Source organism: Salpingoeca rosetta (assembly GCF_000188695.1).
Source record: "Salpingoeca rosetta unplaced genomic scaffold supercont1.11, whole genome shotgun sequence".
In the NCBI taxonomy this organism is placed as follows: Eukaryota; class Choanoflagellata; order Craspedida; family Salpingoecidae; genus Salpingoeca; species Salpingoeca rosetta.
The window spans coordinates 20,785-35,987 of record NW_004754923.1 but is presented as its reverse complement, the minus strand read 5'-3'; the positions used below and the strand labels follow the sequence as shown (position 1 = coordinate 35,987).

At 54.1% G+C, this 15,203-nt stretch overlaps 4 protein-coding genes across 4 annotated transcripts in view; 2 read left to right on the top strand and 2 right to left on the bottom strand.

Moving 5' to 3' along the window:
- The first annotated feature begins 21 nt into the window (after window positions 1-21).
- On the top strand, window positions 22-2,578 carry PTSG_04702 (sorting nexin-12). The gene is made up of 5 exons (XM_004993967.1): window positions 22-440; window positions 769-864; window positions 1,094-1,160; window positions 1,313-1,373; window positions 1,689-2,578. The coding sequence occupies exons 1-5, from the start codon at window positions 282-284 to the stop codon at window positions 1,795-1,797; spliced, it is 492 nt and encodes a 163-aa protein (XP_004994024.1). The 5' UTR covers window positions 22-281; the 3' UTR covers window positions 1,798-2,578.
- A 194-nt stretch (window positions 2,579-2,772) lies between these two features.
- On the bottom strand, window positions 2,773-6,662 carry PTSG_12206 (uncharacterized protein). The gene is made up of 7 exons (XM_004993966.1): window positions 6,357-6,662; window positions 5,926-6,040; window positions 5,459-5,758; window positions 5,008-5,139; window positions 4,569-4,706; window positions 4,128-4,266; window positions 2,773-3,319 (listed from the first exon to the last, which is right to left on the bottom strand). The coding sequence occupies exons 1-7, from the start codon at window positions 6,461-6,463 to the stop codon at window positions 2,826-2,828; spliced, it is 1,425 nt and encodes a 474-aa protein (XP_004994023.1). The 5' UTR covers window positions 6,464-6,662; the 3' UTR covers window positions 2,773-2,825.
- A 101-nt stretch (window positions 6,663-6,763) lies between these two features.
- PTSG_04699 (uncharacterized protein) lies at window positions 6,764-9,026 on the top strand (the record flags this gene model as incomplete). The annotated part of the gene is made up of 6 exons (XM_004993965.1): window positions 6,764-6,928; window positions 7,221-7,370; window positions 7,565-7,672; window positions 8,032-8,136; window positions 8,345-8,647; window positions 8,913-9,026. 6 exons carry the CDS (start codon window positions 6,764-6,766, stop codon window positions 9,024-9,026), a joined length of 945 nt encoding a protein of 314 aa, XP_004994022.1.
- Window positions 9,027-9,413: 387 nt separating this feature from the next.
- PTSG_04698 (ADP-ribosylation factor GTPase activating protein 1) overlaps window positions 9,414-15,203 on the bottom strand; it is a 12,067-nt gene continuing 6,277 nt past the window's right edge. The window contains exons 16-32 of the mRNA XM_004993964.1: window positions 15,041-15,203; window positions 14,769-14,839; window positions 14,508-14,621; window positions 14,181-14,304; window positions 13,840-13,908; window positions 13,511-13,695; window positions 13,097-13,289; window positions 12,649-12,756; window positions 12,384-12,469; window positions 12,026-12,212; window positions 11,576-11,686; window positions 11,250-11,339; window positions 10,898-10,985; window positions 10,635-10,723; window positions 10,389-10,502; window positions 10,208-10,258; window positions 9,414-9,926 (exon numbers count right to left, since the gene is read on the bottom strand). The exon at window positions 15,041-15,203 is cut by the window's right edge and continues 320 nt beyond it. Of these exons, the coding sequence (XP_004994021.1) occupies window positions 9,873-9,926; window positions 10,208-10,258; window positions 10,389-10,502; window positions 10,635-10,723; window positions 10,898-10,985; window positions 11,250-11,339; window positions 11,576-11,686; window positions 12,026-12,212; window positions 12,384-12,469; window positions 12,649-12,756; window positions 13,097-13,289; window positions 13,511-13,695; window positions 13,840-13,908; window positions 14,181-14,304; window positions 14,508-14,621; window positions 14,769-14,839; window positions 15,041-15,203 (1,897 nt within the window). The 3' untranslated portion in view covers window positions 9,414-9,872. The remainder of the gene's footprint in view (window positions 9,927-10,207; window positions 10,259-10,388; window positions 10,503-10,634; window positions 10,724-10,897; window positions 10,986-11,249; window positions 11,340-11,575; window positions 11,687-12,025; window positions 12,213-12,383; window positions 12,470-12,648; window positions 12,757-13,096; window positions 13,290-13,510; window positions 13,696-13,839; window positions 13,909-14,180; window positions 14,305-14,507; window positions 14,622-14,768; window positions 14,840-15,040) is intronic.

The following is a 15,203-nucleotide window of genomic DNA, read 5'->3' as shown; positions in this document are numbered from 1 at the left end:
GTATTTCGCTTCATTTGGCCACACGCAAGCAAGCACACAAGCAAGCAAAAGCAAAGACACCACACGCTCCTTCCAGCACAAAGCTCAGCCATCCAAGAAGCAAGACTGTGTGGGTGTGAGACGACGAGCGGGGCTTGGAGCAGCAAGGCAACCACAACACACCACAACAACCAGCAAAAACAAGACACACGTACACACACGGCGGCAGCAAACTCGTTTAACGAGGCAACCAACCAGCCAACGCGTCCTTGCTGTTGTTCTTTGACTTGTCTACAGACGCCATGAGTGAAGTGATCACGGGCACACCAGCCGTTGACCGGCCGCAGACCCTGGCTGAGGCATACGCAGAGCCAGATAACTTCTTGGAGATTGACGTGTGTGACCCAAAAACAGAGATGGAGGGCACCAAGAAGTTCACAACATACGAAGTTCGCGTCCGGGTACGTCTCAACACTGGTTTGGAGGGGGGGGGGGCATAGGGGTGGCCTCTTGCATGGTTAAACAGCAGGCCGAGCTCGTGCAACCGCACACGTGCGTGTTGTTTGTTTGTGTGTGTGTGTGTGTGTGTGTGTGTGTGTGTGTGTGTGTGTGTGTGTGTGTGTGTGTGGGTGTGGGTGTGGGTGTGGGTGTGGGTGTGGGTGTGGGTGTGGGTGTGGGTGTGGGTGTGGGTGTGGGAATGATAATGCATACTTCAGTCTCATGAGCGCCACCATATCATAATGTGTTTGCTGTTGACTGTGCTACTGTGTCGTGTGTCTCCTTGGGCAGACCAACCTGCCTGTGTTCAAGCAAAAGGAGTCCAGCGTGCGCCGGCGTTACAGTGAATTCCAATGGCTCAGAAAGGAGCTTGAGCGCGACTCCAAGGTGACTAGCACCACCACTACGCTTCGTACACCCTTGTGTACAAGCATGTTCTTGTGTGTGTGTGTGTGTGTGTGTGTGTGCGTGTTTGTGTGTGTGTATGTGTATGTGTTTGTGTGTGTGTGTGTGTGTGTGTGTGTTCGACGACGAGCAATCTGTTGAACTCACGATGTATGCCTGTGTGTGCATGTGCGTGTGTGTGACCATCATTGCCCCCCGTGCTGTGTTGCAGATTGTCGTTCCTCCTCTGCCTGGCAAGTCTTACGGCCGCCAGCTCCCTTGGGTGTCTGCAGACAAAGGTCGGCATCACATGCATGAGCACGTGCCTTGCACCCGTGCTTGTACTCATGTGCGTGACGTCGCGTCTGCCCCACTGCGTATCCTCCACATGCTGTTTCTGCTGGCTTGCTTGCGATGACGTCCTAATCACTACTGCTGCTTGCATCTGCAGGGTTGTTTGCGGAGGACTTCATTGAGAGGCGACGCAAGGGCCTCGAGGAGTTTATCAACAAGTGAGCATCATGCGCGCGCGCGCGCGCGTGTGTGTGTGTGTGTGCGTTGTGTTGCGTGTTCAGTGGTGCAAGGTATTGAGGCTGGTGTGATTGAATTGGGTGTTTGTATCTGCGCGGTTCCTTCTCCATCCATGCGGCCACGATTGGTTCGTTATTTCCCCTTTCATACAGCCTCACATCTCACGCACGCAACCACACCCTCCCATCCACCTCCTGACTCACGACAACTTCTCACCAACCCCCCCCCCACCTCACCCACCAAACCAAATCAAACCAAACCAAACCAATCCTATGCGACGCGCCGCCTGTGCCCAGGGTTGCTGGCCATCCCCTGGCCCGGAACCAGAAGAGCCTGCACATGTTCCTGCAGGACCCCGTGATTGACCGCAACTACACGCCGGGCGAAGTGCGCGGTCACCATTGATGGCTGTCCACGTGACGTGGCACAACCGCCACCACAAGCCCCCCCCCCCCTTTTTTTGCTTTGTGTTTCCCAGTCAACTTGTGTGTGACACGTCTTCCTCCACGATAGCTGTACACACGCATGCCCGTGCTACTGTGCTCTCACCATCCTCTTGGCGTGTGCTGTGACTTGTGTCGCCGGTGTGAACGCGTCTGCCTTGTTGTGCACGTCTGTCCATGGCTGTGTGTGTGTGTGTCTGTGTGTGGCTGACTTGCCCTTTCGCTGCATCCTGCGTTGTACGCACGCAATGTGCGCGTGTGTGTGCGTGGCTTTGGTGGTGGTGCTGTCGCTGTCGCTGTGGTTTTTGGTCCTTTGGTCCCTTGTGATGTCTTTAGTTTGTTGGGTGGGATGTTCTTTGTCGCCTGTCATGTACTTGACCTTGCGTGCTCCCTGTCCACCCTCTTTCGAGCACACTTTAGCTGGTTCCATGTCTTTTTTTTTTTTTTCTTCTGCCTTGGTCTTCGCGCAGCTTAAATGTGCTCCCCATTGATGTGTGCCACGTGCCCACATTCTCCCTTCCTTTCTTCCTTTCTTCTTTCCTTCCTGCCTTTGCTTTGTGCTCTTCCTTCTTTCCTTCATTACTTCCTTTCTTGATCGCTTGCTTGCCCTTCTCCATCCTCCCCCCTTCCTTCCCCTGCGTCTGTTGCACTCCATACAATCACGACACGAGCTCCAACACATCACATCCTTTTGTCAGACTCAATGTTGCCATTCAATTACGACAGGGCGATGAAAGCCCCCACACATATGCACGGGAGCAGCAATGATTCACAGGATGTAGCGAAGAGATGCAGAAGAGGCAGAGAGACACAAAAAAAAAGGCATGCACTGTCGTGGCATGTGATGCAACAAAAATGAAGAGAAATGTAACAGAACAAATGCCACGCTCACACACACACACACACACACACACACACACACACACACACACACACACACACACACACACACACACACACGTGTACACAGAAATGGTCGTGAATACATCATCACTTTGGGATGGCGTGCTGGTGCTGTGCGCTTCTGCTGAGTGGTGGCAGCTGGTGTGGCGATGGTGACGTGACACCTTTGTAGTGTTGTTGTTGTTGTTGTTGCTGCTGGTACGACCGTCGCGTGAACATGCCCGCGCTGCCCCGAAGTGTCGCGTGCAACGATGACGCTGCCGACATCTGCGGGCCCCATCGCCGTGCGCGCGTGCTTTTCACCGGCGGAGAGTGCATGGTCTTGGATGTTTCGGCCAGCACGGCCTGCACGCGAGGCGAGGGGGCGTTGCCCGTGGACCGAATCTCCGGCAACACACGTTTTGCTGGGGTCGTGCGGTTGGGCGCAGCAATCTGCACGGGCAGCTGACTAAACGTTTTGAGCTGCTGCACGCGCCGCGATTGATCCTCCTTGAAGAGTTCCACAGTGGAAACTTCGTGGCGCACAAACACGGGGTCGCCGCGTGTTGAAATGTGCCACTGCCCCTCTGAATGCTCGGCGCCTTTGGGTACTTCTTTAGCTATTGAACTGTGCTCACCGACTTCCGAATGCGGACACCGAACGCATCCATCGTCTATTAGCCATGGATTGTTTCCTAGCCGGTCTGCTCCCGGGCAACTTTGTGTAGAGTCACACCGGATTCCGTGGTAGTTAGGAGAAATCCACGCTCCGATTGGCCGCTCCTTTTCTTCGAGGCCAAGCGGACCTTGCACGCACAAGTTTCAGACTAGCCATGGACCGGCTATACTATTTGATAACTATAGTAACACGTTAGTTGAGGTCGCGCGGGCTCGCCGCGGGCCCCAAAGAGCTATAGAGATATAGACACAGTCAAGAAGGAATTAGAGTGTGGGGATAAAATACTATTCCCCCCCGTCAGTTAGGTGCTTCTGCACGTATACACGCTGGAAGTCACAGGTCAGTCGATCAGCGTGAAGGTGTCCACTATCTCCCATTCGACCCTATAACGTTCACCCACCCAGTCGGATAACCCACCAGGTCGAGTGTTTAAAGTCCCGAGGCTAGCCGTTCGTGTGTGTGTGTGTGTGTGTGTGTGTGTGTGTGTGATGATGTGTGTGTGTGTGTGTGTGTGTAGTGTGTGTGTGTGTGTGTGTGTGTGTGTGTGTGTGTGTAAATGATGTGTGTGTGAGCGAGTGAGCCAGTGAGTGTGTCTGGATGCGCAGGTGTGAATGTGCGTTTGTGTGAATGTGCGTTTGTGTGAATGTGCGTTTGTGCGAATGTGCGTATGTGTACGTGCGTATGTATGGATATGGGTGTGCCTCAAACAGCGGGTGCACCAGCGAGTTCACCGGTCATGTTTTCGTCGTCGTCGTCGTCAGACAGCATCAGGTCGTCCTCCTCCTCCTCCTCCTCATCATCCTCCTCCTCATCCTCCGCCCCTCCAGCCAGATGCTTCAGCGCATTCGCCGCGCGCCACTTTGACGTGTCCTGTGCGACCAAGCAAGCATCGAGTGTGTGTGTGTGTGTGTGAGTGAGTGTGATTGTGTGTGTGTGTGAGAGTGAGAGTGAGTGAGTGAGTGTGATTGTGTGTGTGAGAGTGTGTGCGTGAGGGAGAGAGAGAGAGAGAGTGTGTGTGTGTGTGTGTGTGTGTGTGCGTGTGTATGCTTGTAACATGTCGCGTGAGAATGGGATGTTGGTTGCCTGTGCACGTCGTCGTTGTTTGAATAAAGAGCACACGACACCACCACCACCACCATCACTGCCACCACGGCAAGAGCACTGCAACGCACCGCGCCCTCTGCGTAGAGGGTTGCGAGGAGCTTCAGGTTTTCCTTCTCGAGATCATCGCAGATGGACTGCAGCCGCTGCTTTTCCAATCGATGCGTCTCCAGCTCTCGCTTCAGCCACTCCCGCTCCGCAGCAGCAACCTGGCCAGGCCCGAGGCAACCGGGCAGGCATCGCAATATGGGGGAGGAGGGGGAAAGTTAGCTGTCGATATGAAAGTCAAACATACATGCGCATAGATGCATGCACACGAAACAGCACGTACACATACGCACATACACTCGCGTACACACACACACTTGCTCGCTCGCACACACACACACACACGCACACACACACTTGCTAGCTCACACACACACACACTTGTGACACAAACAACTTATGTGCAAGGCGTGTACGCCACGAAACTGGCACAAATGGAAGGTCTGGTGCATTGCTGCATACCTTATCGCGACTGCTTTGGATGTTGATTGCATTCTCTGTTGCGAGCTCACGCGTTCGCTCCACGCGCGCGTCAAAGTTTGCGGAGAACCGCTCGCGCGCAAACTGGAAGCGCTTGCCCATATCAGCCAACTCCTGGACACGTGGGGCAGAAAGACACGTCAGATATCACAAGTCAAACAAAGGGAGATACTAAGCATGAGCGAATACAACGTACTCCAATTGAACCTAACATACACATGCATACACTGACAGCCATCCCACGCAAGCGAGAACACACACACAACACACACAACACACACACACACACACACACACACACACACACACACACACACACACACACACACACACACACACACACACAAAGCACGCACACACACACAAAACACACACACGAAACACACACAAAGCACACACACACGCGCGCGCGCGCGCAAGACTGCGCACGGACCTCTTCATGGCCTTGCTTCATTTCCGTGATGACGGTTTCCAAGTCCTCAATGGCCTTCATGTTCTCCTGCTGGCCAAACACCTGAAACACTTGCAGGGACTGTAGCGCCTGGTTCTCATCGATGATGCGCTGCTCCGTCTCCTTCAGCTTGCGCCTCATGTCCACAATAGACTTTTCCTCGGTCTTCACAAACTCCTGCTTCTCGCCCAACGCGTCTTCAATGCGCTGTTGTAGCTCCTGCTCATACTGTGTCAGCTCGTGCGCTGTTCCAAAGCTCTTCTCTCGCAATTTGGTCACCGTCTGCCCAATACATCAACACGGAATATGTGAGGCGAGGGTGTGTGAGAAGGGGACCATAGGTGAACCATGAGTGATCAGGGCAATCGCCAGGCAGCGAGGCAAGCGTACGGGTAAATAACTGTTGAGGTACCCGCTTCCTTAGATGACAGCCGTTTTGTGGTGCTTACCTGTTGCTGTTTCTGTTTGAGGGCATCAAGCTGCTCCCGAAGCATGACGTTGTTGTGCCTCATCTCATCCCGCTCTTGCCTCCACGAAGTGATCTGTTCAGACCGTGTCTCGACTCTGGTATCCAAACACACATGTATGTGTTGGTATGTGTATGTGTGCGTGTGTGTATGTGCGTGTGTGTATTGGTATGTGTGTGTGTGTGTGCGAGTGCGAGTGTTGGTATGTGTGTGTGTGCATGAGTGCGTGTGTGTTCGTATATGTGCGCATGCATATTCGTGTGTGTGCGTGTGGGGAAATTGAGAGACATGGCACAGGGTCGAGCTCAGGGCACGAGCCAGCACACCTCCGTGAATCACACAGCCGCGCTAATACGCAAGCAAGCGCATGCGTCTCCACGCCAACAGCAACAACAGCAACAACAAGCACGTACGAGAAGCGGACGAAGCGTTCCATCTGGCTCAGCTTGGGTTCCGCAGAAGCCGAGGAAGCCTTCTTGCTCCCCTTTTTCTTCTTCTTTCCGCCCTTCTTCTTTGGCATGATGGCACTTGAATGCGGCTGTGACGGCGAGTGTGGTGGTTGTGAGTGATAGTGCTGCGCTGCTGGTAGCGCTGCTCCAAGCGGTTGTCGTGCGGTGGTTGCTGCAAGTGGCGGTGGTGGTTGAAGCGGTGATGTGTGCTTTGCCTGCTGTTCGGCTGCTGTTGTTGTGCTTTGGCTGCTCGTCCCTTGGATACGCCGACAATTTGCATAAAATGCCAGCCACTTTTCCGCAATCGCAGCGGCCAAACAACGCAGATACACACCACACCAATCACGCAGATTCACCCACCAAAGCCAGCCATGCTTCGCCGACCACAACAGCAGCAGCAACAGCAACAGCGAGGGGGATCGGGCAAGAAGCCCAACAAGAAAGATGCAGAGGAGGTGATTGCACTACAGCTCAAGTCCTCGGAGCTTGCAAGCCATCGGTTGGACCATCAGCATGCCCTCGACGAAGCACAACAAGTGTGTGTGTGTGTGTGTGTGTGTGTGTGTGTGTGTGTGTGTGTGTGTGTGTGTGTGTGTGTGTGCTGTGCTCATGTGTCGGCTGCGTGTGCTCATGTGTCGGCTGCGTGGTTCTTTGTGTGCTGCCTTGTTTCTCGCCGCCCCTTCTGCTCTCGATGCATACACGTCGTGTGGCGTGTTGACCATACATGCTTTTTTTTTTGTTTTTGTTGCTGAACCTGCATCCCGCTAGCGCATGTCGGTTGACTCTCTTCGCACTTTGTTTGTGTTGGCTGCGTGTCTGACGTGATAGGCCATGGATCTGGCAGAGTCCGTGCATGCCGACGACAGCATGGACTTGATTGCGCCATATGTCCAATTGGGCTCTGCCTATCTCGGTGTTGGTCAAACCAAGAACGCCGAAAAATACCTCACACAAGCACACTGGCTCGCCTTGAAAGCGGTGAGGCATGCAGTGTGCTAGACTTGCTGTGGCTTTCCTTCCTTCCTTGGTGCATCGTGTTGTGTCACTTTCCGACAGCTTCAACCTTGTTGCTGCTCAGGCAAGACGAGTGAGTGCTTATTCCCTCACACATCTTTGCGTGCTCATCTCACCGGTGTCTGCGCCCGTGCGGGTCTGTCTGTGATGGGTTGCAGAGCGAGCCCTTGCCAGCAGTGCTCGAAGCCAAAATGCATCGCTCCCTTGGCCGCTTGTATCTTGCCAAGGAGAAGCTGGCAGAATCCTTGGCCCACTTTGCAGAAGACGTATGTTCCTCCTTTTGCGTGTGTGTGTGTGTGTGTGTGTGTCTGTGTGATTGTTTGTTTGTGTGTCCGTGTGTGTGTATGTGTGTGTCTGTGTGAGTGTTTGCTTGTGTGTCTGTCTGTCTGTGTCTGTGTCTGTGTGTCTGTGTGCGTATCTGTGCATCTGTTGTTGTTGTTGTACCAGGTTTATTACCATGCGATCCAACCTCTGCTCTCCAACCCCTCCTCCCCCCCCCCCCACTCCCCGCACTTGCATTTGGCACCGCCTTGCCTGCGTGATCTCGCATGCTTGGCTAATCCGTTGGACATTGTCTGCGCCGTCTCTCCCATGCTGATGATTGATTGTGTGGGCGGCGTGACAGGTGTACTTCTCTTCGTGCGCATTTGGGCCCATGGACCCGCAGTGCTGCACCGGTTATTTCCACATGGCCATCCTCTTTGAAACACACGACGAGCAGCGATGCAAAGTGCGGGAACCTGTTGTTGATTTTTTGTGTGACATCCCCTTCTATGGAGAGTATGCATGCATTCCGTAAATTTTTGAGAAGCGAGGGATGGCAGGTGCATTGGGACATTGTTCTGCGGCTATCGTCGGCGCTGCTACTCGCCCACTTGCTGTCGTTTCACCCACTTGCTTCCCTTTCGTGTGCTGTCTTGCTGCCGCATCATGGCTAGGCCTTCCGTACGCTCGTGGCGAGAATATGGCGCGCGTACCTCTTTCGCGTGTTCCTGTCGACAGAACGCGAGGGCGACGACGACGCCGACAACAACAACAGCGACAACAGCGACAAGGGCGGACGCTCCTCCCCGGATGTCCAGCTCGACCCCGTGTTGGAGGCCGAGTGCGAACGCCACCTGCAGTTTCTGTTCAGCCTCCACTGCGCCGAGGACGCGCTGGATGAGATTGGCGCCAACGTCTGCCTCGCAACCCTTCTCCTCGTCTTTGTGCGCGGCGATGCAAGCAGCCTCAACGTCAAGGTAAAATGATTTGGCATGACAACATGCACTCATGCACACACACGCACACGTTCACACCAGAGTACAGTAGACCTGCACGCCTTTTTACATCTTTGATGGTGTCTCGGGCTTGTTCATAGGTGTTTCTTCCCCTTGCACCGCTGCTGCGCGGCCCTTTTCACCCCCGCCCCTTCTCAACCTCTTTTGTTGTATTTTCTCCTCACGTCCACCTCACGTTTGCCTCACATCACATTGCATCACATGACTTGCGTGCACGGGTTCCCAGGACATGCTCGCGCGTGTGCTGCGGAGTAGCGTGCCGAGAACAGACGACGTGAAGGTGCAGGCGCGGCAACTGAGAGACCGCATGCACACCGCCCTCAACCCTGTTGCAGAATAGAGTTGACTGCTCTGTGTGTGTGTGTGTGTGTGTGTGTGTGTGTGTGTGTGTGTGTGTGTGTGTGTGTATGTCTGTCTGTCTGTCTGTGTGCGTGTGTGTGTGTGCGTGTGTGTCTGTCTGTCTGTCTGTCTGTCTGTGTCTGTGTCTGTCTGTCTGTGTCTGTGTCTGTGTCTGTGTGCGTGTGTGTCTTGACAGTGTGTCTGTGTGTCTGTGTGTCTGTGCTCTGTTCTTGTTGTCTGATGGAGTGTGTGACGGGGAAGCATGTTTGGTTGCCCTTTCCCCCTCCCCTCCCTTTTTCGTTATGATTAACATCATGCAGTGTGGGCACGGTGAATCGGCACGCGATGTACACGCGCTGCCCGTGCTGGTACACAAGTTGCTGTCTTTGAACGAGGGAAGTGTTCAATTTGGATTTGTTATCAACATCGTCGGCACCACGGGCCATCCATGGAAACCAAAAACAACCCAACACACACAAGCGTGAAGTCTCAGACACACAAGAGGCACGAGAAAGAGAAGAGGGGGGGAGGGGGACAGAGGCAGTGACACCGCACAATTAACGCTGAACATCAATGACCCGGGGGGGGGGTTCGACACATGGGTGGCGTTTGGCGCCACCAGAGGAAGAAGACAAGGGAAAAAGAGAACAAGTGACACACATACACACATACACACACACACACACATATACGCAGTCGTCAATCGATGCGTTGCAGGGAGCAGCGGACAACAAAAGCGGTGGAATGAGGTGTAACAACAAAACAAATCACGTGACAAGCAACAACAGGGGTAAGAGCCAAACAAGCACCACTACAAGGAATGAATGACAGTAACGGGGCGGAGATGTCACGAGCGTTCTCTGGCGACAGTGAGTGTTGCCCACCATTGGTCTCGCTCATCCTGCATGAAACGCAACAACGACAGCACAAGGGTCGTGAGTGCAATGTCGAAGAAGGGTCCGTATGTGTGTGTGTGTGTGTGTGTGTGTGTGTGTGTGTGTGTGTGTGTGTGTGTGTGTGTGTGCGTGCGTGTCCGTATGTGTGTGTGTGTGCCTGTGTGTTCGTGTGTGTGTGTCTGTCTGTCTGTCTGTCTGTGTGTGTCTGTGTGTGAGTGTCTGTGTGTGTGCCTGTGTGTCTGTGTGTGTCTGTGTATGTGTGTGCGTGCGTGCGTGTCGAACGAACCTCTGTTTCTGCGCACAGGTACAGCTCATTCGCGTGCTCCCCCTTGAGCATCTGCACGATACCCAGGAACGCCAGAATAACAAGGAGTGAGCATGAGCCGAAAGCAATCGCGTTTGACGGCAGAAAGCGGCAGATACCAAAAGGCCTTTCGAACACGACGCATTCATACATGTATGCACACCTGCAACACGAGACAGTGCTCTGTTGGCGGCTTCTTATCAGCGAGAGACGAGAAGTACACGCGCGCATCCTGTGTCAGGGGAATCCTCGACAGCTCTTGCTGCTTTGTTTCATCCTACATGTGTGTGTGTGTGTGTGTGTGTGTGTGTGTGTGTGTGTGTGTGTGTGTGTGTGTGTGTGTGTCCATGAGGCATGCGGTGGTCGTTAACGTCCAGACAGCTTGTGCATGCAGTCCAGTGATGCACACCTTGAAGTATCGCAGTTCCGGTGTTGAGCTTTCGCGGGGAAAGCATGAGAAGAAGAGGCGTTTCCACGACTTGCCCACAGACACACTCCCTGCCAATGAAGGATTCATCAACCAACACATACACACCCACATCAAACAAAGATGAGCATTTGCGGAACGCCACACACGCACGCAAGAACGGCGAGGGCACGAAACAACATGATCGTGCTACACTACACACAAGTGCATGTACGCGAAAGTGTTGCCCGCTGGTGTTGTCTCACCGAGAAGTTTGGAGGCCTTGCGGCTGACGAGCTGCGACAGCGACGCGGAGCCGCTGCCTGCGCGCACGTACAGATATCCTTCCAGCCGCTTTGATCGTGACAATGGCAGTGATGGTGTGATGGTGTGATGGTGGGTGAGCGTGTGTGTGTGTGCGTGTGTGTGAATGTGTGTGTGTGTGAATGTGTGTGTGTGTGTGTGTGTGAATGTGTGTGTGTGTGTGAATGGGCGTGTGAAAGACGATCAATGTACAACAACACTGTACAAAAGAGCAAGTGTTGTGTTTGGCGTGGACCTCTTCCATGGTCCCTGAAGCAAACATGCACAACACGTGTAAACATGCACAACACGCACGTCTGTGCTTGTGTCGAGGAGGGGCTTGACTGGGTTGATTTTGATGCGCAGGGTGGCGTGCCCGCGCCAACGATGTGCTGCTTCTTGCATCTGGTTCACAACAAGTGGGGTCGAAGGGAGAGGGCATTGGTATGATACCAACAGCAGCAGAAACTGTGAGAACAAACAGTTGCTTGTGCTCATGGTACTTTGAGTATCGCAGATAAAACACACACACACACGCACACACGTACACGCACACAACACAATACACCACGTACACAACACAACACAACAACACAACAGACGGTTGGTTTTCACTGGTGTGGTCACAGCAGGGGACATACCGTTTCCTCGTCCTCAAGCGGGCGGTAGAGGGTGCCGTCGCGGATGTATTCGTACAGAGACCATTCGTCGCCGACCGTGTGACCTTGCTTCAGCAGAACCTTTGCCGCAACCTGACGAGCACACGAGCACACGATACACATACAGCGTACATCGTGAGTGATCGAGCGTCAAAAGAGTTCAGTGACGCCACATCATGGCGCCACAGCCAGAAGAAAGAAACAAGCGTGCCATATGCGTCCTCGTGCACGCACGAAACACACACACGCACGCACGCACACACACACACACACACACGCATACACACACGTTCACACACACACACACACACACGCACGCAACGCATACACACACACACAAACACGCACACACACACAGCTCGAGACAACACCAGCAGCACATTGCATCCATGTCATCATGCATGGCACGATGGCCGGCTTGTGCTGGCGCACCTCGCGGCTGGTGGTTCCCTGCTCCACGGGAACGGTGTGTGCGTCGGTCGTGTCGTCGAAGAAGATCTCATAAATAAACGGGCTGTGCGCACCCTCCTTCGCCGGATCATTGTGCTGCTTTGTGGCCTCCTCAATCTTGCGCAGGCCTTCCTCAAAGGTCAGCTCCTTGGCGGACTTTGCTTCCAAGCTGTCCAAACCGCACACAGACACACACACACACACACACACACACACACACGCAAGCGCTTGGGTGAGAACACAGTGGTCGTTGCAGGGAAAACACTGCTGGTGATAGCGGCAAACTCAGAACAAAGCAATGGCGAGCAAGCGCGGCTGGCATAAAGTGAAGAGAACTTACTCGAACATCCACTCCACAAACTGGAGACAAGTGCGGACGACCTGCATTGCACTCGACGTGTCGCCGGTGCTCAGACCAACGGAGTCCTGCGCAAGACACACGCACAGTGGCGAGGTGTGTGTGTGTATGTGTGTGTGTGGGGGGGGGGGGGGTGAGCAGGTGTATATGTGTGTATGTGTGCATGTGTGTTGGGGGCGATCGGTGTGCGCGATGAGGAAATGGCCATCCCAGTGTGGCGTGACATACAGGGGTTGTCTGCGCTCACCGCTGAAACGCTGAAGAAGGTTGGCCCAAAGATGAGAGCAATATTCTCCTTTGTCATTTTGTTGCAGGACGAGTGCTCGCAAATACTCGCGAGGTGGATGCACATGCGCTGCTCAACAAGCAAGAAGAACAAGGCAACAAGTATGCAAGTGTGAGCAGAAGGGTGAGTGTTACGAAAGCCCTTGGAAGAAGACCCGCAAGCTCAGATTCAAGGCACACGAGTGCACGAAGACCCACACACATTCACTCACTCACTCACTCACTCACTCACTCACTCACTCACACTCTCACTCACGCACGCACTCACTCACTCACTCACGCACGCACTCACTCACTCACTCACTCACTCACTCACTCACTCACTCACTCACTCACTCACTCACTCACTCACTCGCTCACTCACTCACACGCAAACAAGTGCACGCCCGTACACGCATGCAGAAGCTGACCTTGAAGGTTTCAAAGTGGGTATGCGGGAAATATTGGAGAACCTGCTTGACGGCAACAAGTTTCTCCTCGTGGCCCTCGAGGCGCATGGCTTGGAAGAGGCTTGGGCGCAGGCTGTGCGGGATTAGCGGCTCCGGCAGCTCGCGGAAATAGAGCTTGAGGAGACCAGAAATGTCGTGCACGCCAAACTTGTCCCTGGTGCGACGACACAAGGGCTTGGATGAGCGAATCATGGCACAAGAACAATCCACCATTGGAGCAACGCCCGTGCACTCAAGCCGAGGCAATGCCAGGTCACCCTCACTGCCCACACCCACTGTTCATTCACTATTGTCTTCACCAACATGAACATCACACAAACACTAATTCCCCCTCAGTTCACACACACGCACAGGCACACACAGAGCAAAACCTACACAGTGAGGCGAACGCCTGCGTCGTCTGCGTCGAACTGCCGCCGAAGCGCTTTGATGACGGCGGCGTTGCCGGACTTGCGGTAAATGCCTTCCGTCAAGATGCCATAGTTCTCAACAAACTCACAGCACACGTCCACGATGCGGGGCACAAGCGTCTTGCTCGCCTCCAGGCGCACGCCAAACACCTGCACGAGGGCATGTGCACAAACCAACCACGGTTTGAGTCAAGTGTCAGCTCTGAGCTGGTATCACAAAGAGGGTGTGAAAAAGATGCTACGGCAGGCAAGGAAAAAGCATAGAACACGCATCGCGAGTACACGAGCGCCGACCTGTGTCTCTCGGAGAACTTGCAGCCATTCGTTTTTCAACAACTCCGTCTCTGCACGCAGCACATGCACCTGCACAGGTCCCGAATGTGTGTGTGTGTGTGTGTGTGTGTGTGTGTGTGTGTGTGTGTGTGTGTGTGTGTGTGTGTGTGTGTGTGTGTGTGTGTGTGTGTGTGTGTGTGTGTGTGTGCGTGCGTATGTGTGTGTGTGTGACGAGACGGCAAAGTGAGCCACAACAAGATGGCAACAAGTTTGCCATCCATTCACGATAGCGCACTGCCTGCCCTCACGTTTCGTTCCACACCCCCCCCCCCAGGTGTAGCAGCGACAGCTGTTGTACGCACGTGGTTTTGGAAGACGAGGGAGAACTCTGTTTCGGATGGAGCGACTTCAACCTCCGGTGGCGGCGCCGCCAATTCGGCAGCGCGGCCCTCACGCCGCACAGACCCGCGCTGGCTCTCCTTGATCCTGCAGGGGATGCACGCCCCACCAAACACAGCCAGTGAGTGTGTGTGGTAAGCTGGAGGAGGAGCGCGAGCGGATACAACGACGTACAGTGCAGGGACAAGCAAGCAAGCAAAAAAAAAAAAAAAACAATAGAAGCAAAACAAACAAACAACAAACAAACAAACCAACAATGCGAACAAGGCAGCACGAGCATGCGGGCTCACTCTGCGATGCCGTCTTGGTACTGCAGAACGGCGCGCAGGTCAATCTCGGACTCCTTTGTGGGATCACCCCGGCTGGTGAACACGTGAAGTGTCTTGCCTGCCAGAGCAAAATACCTGCACACGCCCCCAAGCAGCCACATGTTCATCAACCATCACGTCATGGTCAAGAGCATGCACGCAAGACTCAGGCACGCATGCACTTCTTCCTAAACACAAGTGGAGGCGCTCGTTCGTGGGACTTGTGATGATGACAACACGTACTTGTGTTTGTACTCGCCGTCCACCAAGCGTTGCAGATTTCCGCACTTGACCGCACCCTCAAAGTCAAACCCCTGCAGGGCACAATGAACACAACCAAGGATGTGTGTGTGTGTGTGTGTGTGTTTGTGTGTTGTGTGTTGTGGGTGGGGGGGGGATGGTTGGCGTTGCGCAATGGCACTTCAATGCCATCGCACGCACCACACAATCGGCAACAGATGCCAAATCCAACAAAAACAGGCTTGAGACAGCCACATGAACACACGAACACGTACGCGTGCTTCCTCTGGGATGGCGTCGATGTTGAGCTTGAGGACCTCGACCCACTGATCGCGCTGCTGGGCGTCCTCGGCGGCAAACATGTGCTTCTTGTTTGCGACGGTGGTGACATCGAAGGAGCGGTCTGTTGTGCCGGAGACGGCCGCGTCTGACAAGATC

What these genes read in the sequence shown, in the direction of transcription:
- PTSG_04702 (XM_004993967.1), top strand. Translation starts at nt 282, where the DNA reads ATGAGTGAAGTGATCACGGGCACACCAGCCGTTGACCGGCCGCAGACC. An exon ending in CATACGAAGTTCGCGTCCGG is followed by an intron (nt 441 to 768) that starts GTACGTCTCAAC and finishes CTCCTTGGGCAG; the next exon opens with ACCAACCTGCCTGTGTTCAA. An exon ending in CTCGAGGAGTTTATCAACAA is followed by an intron (nt 1,374 to 1,688) that starts GTGAGCATCATG and finishes GCCTGTGCCCAG; the next exon opens with GGTTGCTGGCCATCCCCTGG.
- PTSG_12206 (XM_004993966.1), bottom strand. Translation starts at nt 6,463, where the DNA reads ATGCCAAAGAAGAAGGGCGGAAAGAAGAAGAAAAAGGGGAGCAAGAAG. An exon ending in TGAAGCAAGGCCATGAAGAG is followed by an intron (nt 5,140 to 5,458) that starts GTCCGTGCGCAG and finishes CCACGTGTCCAG; the next exon opens with GAGTTGGCTGATATGGGCAA. An exon ending in CCCTCTACGCAGAGGGCGCG is followed by an intron (nt 4,267 to 4,568) that starts GTGCGTTGCAGT and finishes TTGGTCGCACAG; the next exon opens with GACACGTCAAAGTGGCGCGC.